The sequence below is a fragment of the Euphorbia lathyris genome, chromosome 8 (assembly GCF_963576675.1).
Source record: "Euphorbia lathyris chromosome 8, ddEupLath1.1, whole genome shotgun sequence".
Lineage (NCBI taxonomy): Eukaryota > Viridiplantae > Streptophyta > Magnoliopsida > Malpighiales > Euphorbiaceae > Euphorbia > Euphorbia lathyris.
This window is the reverse complement of record NC_088917.1, coordinates 56881118-56888591: the sequence shown is the minus strand read 5'-3', so window position 1 is coordinate 56888591 and position 7474 is coordinate 56881118. Positions and strand designations below refer to the sequence as shown.

Sequence of the window (7474 nt, the reverse complement as noted above, 5' to 3'; positions counted from 1 at the left end):
GTTATCAAACTCTATAATAGAGAATTACCTCTAGGAAAATATTAGTCCGAAAAGATCATCGAAATATGAATAACAACAATAACAGTATAAAATTATTATTAAACTGAAATTACGTAATACAAATGAAATTAGAAAAACCTAAACCGACGAATTGAAATTCGGACGGAGTATTTTGAGGTCTGTATTAACAGTTTCTTTAAGATAGATTTCGTCGCCATTGATTATCGTCTCACATTATACAACAGATTACGCAAGCGAACTCTTACCATGTGTAAATTCATTATCACTAGAGTAGAAAGATAGGAACAATATGAACGTATAGAGAGCATAAAAATTCCATAGAGTATTTTGTTATCAAGTGTATGAAATTTGACAATTCTATTATGTTCATGAATGGTAATGTCACGACTGTTCACGAACGGATACGACCGTTCACGAACGGTACAAAAAGAGAGGATGATTGTCCACGAAGAGATGTCTGTCAAAATTACCTATAATTGGAGTGGGTAAATTATTAATTAGAGGAAATAATAATAGTTTTTTTTTTCTTTTTTCTTTTTATGAACGGAATTAATAGTAGTTAATAGGGAAAGAATCCTGCTCATAATAATGAATTCCAAGCACAAAATCTGTCTGATATATCCTTCCAAATTAAGAAATATTTTCTGATTAAATTCATTCAATATCTTCGCTGGGACCTAACTCCTTCGTGGGCCCTCACTTCCAGATATCGACACGTGTCCACAATTACCAACTTCACTCACTCAAATATTCTCTTCCCTCTCCTTTTTCATTCATCACTACAGGTTACAACCCACGCACGCACGCACGCACACATACTCACTGCACTCTCTGCTACGTACGTTTTCGTCTCTTGCTGCTTCGGTTATGGATTCAGAGAAAGACGACAACGTATTGCCCCTCATGTATTCCTCTACCACCGACGAGAAGCAGCACAATGACTCTGTTATCACCGGAAGAGGAGCTTTTGCTGCCATTTCTTACATGGCTAGTGCAGGTAATTAATTTCTCCGTATACTTTTTCTTCCGTTTTCCTTGTTTTTACTGGTTAGATGCTGTTTGGTTGTTTTTGCGGGGGCATTATTTTAATCGATTTTGCTTTCTGGTTTTAGATGAAGCGTTAATATTTGGAAGATCAATTTTGACTATATTTTGTGTTTGAAAGAAGACAAAAGTAGGACGAAAGGAGAAAAAAAGAAAGAATTGTCGTAATTATATTATTGGCTGAGAAAAAGTGTATGAACAAATTGATACATGGAGATAATGTGGTGGGTGGGCCTAAGATAGAGAATATCTCCTGTATTATTGATTCCATGAAGGGACACAAGGAAATGGAATAGCACAAGCTTTGAGAAGGAATCAGAGGAGACAAACTTCATTGTCAATCACATTAGGCTTGCATTTTAAATAGTGCTATTTATGTGACAGAAGATAAGTTATAGTTATAGTGAATCACGCGACATAGATTTAAGTTTGATTAGCTAATGTTTTCATGATTGGGATAATTTATTAATTAAGATTATGAAGAGAGTTAATCCCACTAGTACCCTAAGGGTATAGTTAAGGGCCAAAGGTATTTACTGGAAATCAACTTAAATAGGATGAATTCCAGGACGAAATAAAGAAATTTGTGGTTAGTTAGATGTGAAAGAGGCAACTCTATGATTTTGTTATGCAGAACAATATTTAGATGGATGAAAGCAGAATATTATTTTGTTACAGAGAACTAAATTGGGAGAAACTTCCTCCTATGTATACAATTTTCATTTGTCCTCCCAGTTTATGATATTTAACTGTCCTACTCCTAGCCATATCCATGAATGTAGATTTCTTTCTGATCATGCTTTGTCCTTTCTGCAGTTCTCTTGATAATGTTCAACAAAGCAGCACTTTCTTCTTACAGATTCCCATATGCAAATGTTATAACGCTGCTTCAGGTATTTCTTTTACTAGCTTAATGTCCTGGACTGGACTGGCTCATCGAGTGTATAAACATTGGTTTCTGCAAATTGTTAGAAATTATTTTCACGGTTTTGAGTGCTAATTGGCTATTAGTTTTTCATAAGCAAGCATACACGATTGCTCTCATTCATAGTTGTAAAAGGGCGCCAGACCCTAGGCACAGGGCTTAGCGCTTCTGCGGCAGGAGGCTGGTGATGTTCATTGGGCGCGTGACTGGGGTGATTTTTATAGGGTTTTTTTAATTATAATAAGTGGTTCTAGTCTCAGCCAGCCATATGATATCTTTATGATGAAGTACTGATACTGAGATTAAATTAGAAAGAGAAAAAACAAAAAGGAGAGAAGATTAAGATATGAAGGCAAAAATTAGAATAATAAATAAATGAATAAATAGAAAAAGAAAATAACATCAACTAGAATTAGAAAGAAGGAAATAATATCAATTAGAACAGTAAAAATAGAAAAAGGAAACAAGATCAATTAGAATAAGTAATAGCAAACGCAAAGAAAAGAAGATTAAGATGAATAGATACAGATCGTACAATATTGAATATTCCACGTTTCTAATGTTTTTTTTTTTTTTTTGGTTTAATACTTCCTCAGTCCCTTGAACTTGTCTCTCTTTGTCACTTAGCCCCCCATATTTAGTGGTGAACCTTTCAGCCCCTAAACTCGATAATTGTAACACATTTAGCCACTAATTATCTACATGACAGTGACATGGCACGTGTCATGTAGGAAAAAATGGACAAAATGTGTTACAATTATTGAGTTTATGGAGCTGGAAGGTAGACCACTAAATTTAGGAGGCTAAGTGATAAAAAGTGACAAGTTGAGGGAGCTAGAGAAGTATTAAGCTTTTTTTTTCTGGTGTTGCCAAAAACAGAGTTCCTAGATTTATTATGAAAGAGTTAATTTAAAATTATTTCACCAAGAGTTGTTATTTGATTATTTGTTGTATTTTAGAAATGTTAATTGTTGTCCTTTATAAAATTTTATAGCGGGCTTTGTGTCGCTTGGACGCGTGAAATATAACTATGCTCTCATTATTGAAAGTATTAATCGCCTCAATTATATTTTCTTCTGTTTTTATGCATGAAGACTTATTTTTTTTCCTTTCAAAAACTTTGTTCTATTGTAGACAATTTGTTCATGTTTATTGCTCTATGCAATGAAATATTGGAAGATCGTATCTTTTACAAGTGATGGATCAACTATAGTGACCAATAACCCAGGAAGTTTGGTACCTGTGAAGACATTATTTCGTACCCTTCCTCTGGCAGCATCGTACTTGCTTTACATGGTAGGTATTTGATCGAAGTACATTATTTTTGGCACAAGGTTGAAGTATTGTTCTATCTGTCCCCTGATATTTTTTTTCTTCTGGATAAAGCTGGTCACAATGGAATCTGTACGAGCCATAAATGTTCCCATGTATACCACCCTTAGGCGGACTACTATTGCATTTACAATGGTTGTGGAATATCTTTTGAGTGGACAGAAACATTCCTTGCCTGTTGTTGGCAGGTAGGTAGCCCCTTGATGCTTATACAACTCATTGATTTTAAAAGTAGGCATGTTAATAAGCTAGAACCTTATAAAAAAAACAGAGAATTCCTATTATGAAGGGGCTATTCTCTACATGTGGTATCATGTACTATCAAATATCTGTGTTTTCTATGTTGGTATATATAGTGTTACTTTCGTTGGTACACTTCTAGCATAATAAATGCAGAATGTTACTTATTAAAAAATAACATTATATCGAAGCATGAAAGGCACATGACCTGAATCGTTGCACAACTGCATCCATAGTAGCTATATGATCTAGGTTTTAAGGTGTTAGGATTTCATCAGTGTAGGGATAATTATACTTGGAGCATTTATTGCTGGAGCTCGAGACTTGTCATTTGATGCATATGGCTATGCTGTTGTTGTCCTAGCAAACATCTGCACAGCAGTATATCTTACTTCAATCTCAAGAATTGGTATCTTTGTCCTTTCTCTTCTATTTCTAGTTTGTTATTCCTAGGTCTAATTTTTATTTTTCTATGATATAATTCCAATATTTCCTTCCTTTTCAGGTAAATCTACTGGTCTTAATAGCTTTGGCCTTATGTGGTGCAATGGTGAGATAAAAGGGGGCAACATAAAACTATATGTTGCTGTTCAAGATCTTTTAGGAATAACTATACCTCTCTAGTGCATAATTGATTAATATTCTTTCAGGAGTTATCTGTGCGCCGATCTTGCTTGTGTGGACATTAATCAAAGGAGACCTTACAGCTACGTTAGACTTTCCTTATCTATCGTTACCAGGATTTCAGGTGCTTTATTTTCAGAATATCAATTATGTCCTTAATCTTTTAAAGCTTCACATTTCTTGCTTTGCTGGCAAAATGTCTAGTTTTACTAAATCAAATCCTGTATCCATGCCCTTCATACCAAAATGAAGGAAAACATTGAATTTACATTGCCTGTTTTGTCTCTATCTTTTTTAGGCATTCTTCATCTTAATATCTGGTCTCCACTAATTTCAAGCTTCTGCAACATAAGTATCGTAATTATCTGTCAGCAACTCAATTAGTGAAAATAATAGCACCAAACCAAGTATTGGGATCACAATTTTATTTTATCAACTAATTTAATTTGTTTTCCTCTGCCATACGTGCTACAGTTCACTTTGACAATGAGAACATATATTCATCCTCAGACTAAATTGTCTCAAAAGAGGAAACCCTAATGGTTTCCTTTGAGGAGCTTAGGTGAAAATCCTCTGGGATTAGGAACTGTTAAGAAGACCACTGCAGAAACTAAAATAACAGTCTTTGAAGGGATTGTGAATTTGAATTCTTTTATTTCTGAAAATCACTTAAACTAGTTGAATTATGTCCCCTATCCTCTATGCTCTTCTATTGAAATTATACCAATCTGAATTCTAAACTTCTGGAGCCTAACTGAAATGCTTAATTGATGTTTTTGTAGGTTGTGATGCTTCTCTCATGTATAATGGCTTTCTGTATAAATTATTTTGTATTTTTGAATACAACACTTAATTCAGCCCTTACACAGACAATCTGCGGTAATATGAAGGTGAGTAATGAACTGTTTTAGCTTCATGATGTCCTAAAAGAAATGCTGCCACTAAGACCATCTCAACCATGACTTATGTGGAGATTAAAATCATCGAAAGACTTAGATTTAATAAGTCTAGATCTAACAGAGAATTACCAAATTCATTTGGTCATTCAGGGTCTATATATTGTATAGTCATAAGCTTTCATTTAGTTATCTTAATCTCTTTATTGTATACCAAGTTATTTTCAAGTTATAAAAGATATCTCTGTTACTCTGTAAAAAAAAATTGATTTTTTTTTCCTGAAAACGACATTTCTTTGATTTTGACATTAACAATGTTAGTGTAATCTAAAGTTTAAAGACTTAATTTGCTTTTCTTGATATAATATCCAAGCTCATGATTGATATATCTTTCTATTTGGGATCTAGAATATAGTTTTTAGGGTTTAAAAAGCCTTTTCTATTTATACTGTTGTAGGACCTTTTCACAATTGGACTTGGCTGGGCACTCTTTGGTGGGCTTCCATATGATCTAGTGAGCGTCAATTCTCATCTGGGCTTTTAATTAATAATATTATTCTGTTTGCATTTGTGAATATAATCTAATTTTTTCATTACTGTTATCTTTACAGTTGAATGTTGTTGGGCAATCTCTTGGTTTCTTCGGATCCTGTTTATATGCCTTCTCTAAAATCAATGGAAAATAAATGGGAAACTACGTACAGCTCCACAGACCACACAGTAGCATGCTGGATTTAAATTCACTAATGCACAGTTGATCACTCCTTTAGTTAATCAGCTGAAAAATTGTAACTTTAGACAATAACAATATGAAAATCTAATGAAGTTGAATTAATTTCATTCTTGGTAGAAAGATATTTGTTGTACCAGCTAGGCAAATTTTTAATTATGAGAGGGACATGAGTTTTTATTACTTTCAATATTCTTGTTACATATGCCACGTTGCTTAATTAGGAAGTTATATGATATTTTATTACGTGTGAGACAATCCTTTCCTTTTGAGGTACCTCTTGAGGTGAGTGAACGCTTTGTTTGTTATTGTAACATTCTGGCCCAATACAATGTAGATATTGTCCGCTGTTGCCCAAATCCAACACCTTGGACTTCACGGATTTAAAACGCGCATGCATGTATTAAATTTCCTCTTTATTAATAAGCCCCAGTCACTCTCTCTCCATTTCCGATGTAGGATTCAGTTCATTCATGCGCCCATCGCATCCTTTAGAACCGCTCCTTACTAAGACTTTATACAACTCATCGATTTTAATAATTATCCACAGTTATTGAAAATGAATGTGCTATCAGTGTCCATAACTGGTGGTACCTTGCCAATGTGATAAACAGAGAATTCCTATTATGAAGGGGCTATACACTACATGTGGTATCATGTTCTATCAAATATCTGTTTTTTTCTAGAAACATGAAGCTGTTATATGCGTACAGATATGTAATTCAGTCAACTTAGATATTATCTATGTTGGTATATATAGGTTAGTGAGGTTGCTTTCATTGTTACACTTCTAGCATAATAAATGCAGAATGTTACTTATTAAAAAAAAACATTATATCGGAGCATGAAAGGCACATGACCTGAATCGTTACACAACTGCATCCATAGTAGCTATATGATCTAGGTTTTAAGGTGTATATCTTACTTCAATCTCAAGAATTTGTATCTTTGTCCTTTCTCTTCTATTTCTAGTTTGTTATTCCTAGGTCTAATTTTTATATTTCTATGATATAATTCCTAGAGGGCGAGCCTTGGCGCAACGGTAAAACGTTGTTGTCGTGTGACCAGAGGTCACGGGTTCGAGTCTTAGGAGCGGCCTCTTGCCAATTAAATTGGCAAGGGAAGGCTTGCCCCCACTACACCCTTGTGGTGGGACCCCTCCCGGGACGCGTAATGCGACCGGGCCGCCTTTTTTTTTTTTTTATGATATAATTCCAACATTTCCTTCCTTTTCAGGTAAATCTACTGGTCTTAATAGCTTTGGTCTTATGTGGTGCAATGGTGAGATAAAAAGGGGCAACATAAAATTATATGTTGCTGTTCAGGATCTTTTAGGAATAACTATACCTCTCTAGCCAGTGCATAATTGGTTATTATTCTTTTAGGAATTATTTGCCGCCAATCTTGCTTGTCTGGACATCAATCAGAGGAGACCTTACAGCTACGTTAGGCTTTCCTTATCTTTCATTCCCAGGATTTCAGGTGCATTATTTTCAGAATATCAATTGTGTCCTGAATCTTTTAAAGCTTCACATTTCTTGCTTTGCTTTAAATCCTCTGGGATTAGGAACTGTTAAGAAGAGAACATCACTTAAACTAGTTGAATTATGTCCCCTATCCTTTATGCTCTTCTATTCAAATTATACAAATCTGAATTCTAAA

General features: G+C 34.4%; 1 protein-coding gene across 4 annotated transcripts; it reads left to right on the top strand.

Annotated features, from left to right (window-relative positions):
- The first annotated feature begins 771 nt into the window (after window positions 1-771).
- Window positions 772-6002, top strand: LOC136203252 (UDP-N-acetylglucosamine transporter UGNT1-like). Of its 4 annotated transcripts, none has more exons than XM_065994361.1 (10): window positions 772-1018; window positions 1882-1958; window positions 3125-3286; window positions 3377-3510; window positions 3841-3971; window positions 4068-4112; window positions 4213-4310; window positions 4969-5076; window positions 5540-5596; window positions 5694-6002. In XM_065994361.1, exons 1-10 carry the CDS (start codon window positions 889-891, stop codon window positions 5766-5768), a joined length of 1017 nt encoding a protein of 338 aa, XP_065850433.1. In that variant the 5' UTR covers window positions 772-888; the 3' UTR covers window positions 5769-6002. The 4 variants fall into 4 exon arrangements, with proteins under 4 accessions (XP_065850433.1, XP_065850436.1, XP_065850434.1 ...); XM_065994364.1 differs by lacking the exon at window positions 772-1018 and adding an exon at window positions 1425-1594; XM_065994362.1 differs by lacking the exon at window positions 772-1018 and adding an exon at window positions 1425-1654.
- Window positions 6003-7474: the final 1472 nt, after the last annotated feature.

What these genes read in the sequence shown, in the direction of transcription:
- LOC136203252 (XM_065994361.1), top strand. Translation starts at nt 889, where the DNA reads ATGGATTCAGAGAAAGACGACAACGTATTGCCCCTCATGTATTCCTCT. An exon ending in CATCGTACTTGCTTTACATG is followed by an intron (nt 3,287 to 3,376) that starts GTAGGTATTTGA and finishes TTCTGGATAAAG; the next exon opens with CTGGTCACAATGGAATCTGT. An exon ending in TGGCCTTATGTGGTGCAATG is followed by an intron (nt 4,113 to 4,212) that starts GTGAGATAAAAG and finishes ATATTCTTTCAG; the next exon opens with GAGTTATCTGTGCGCCGATC.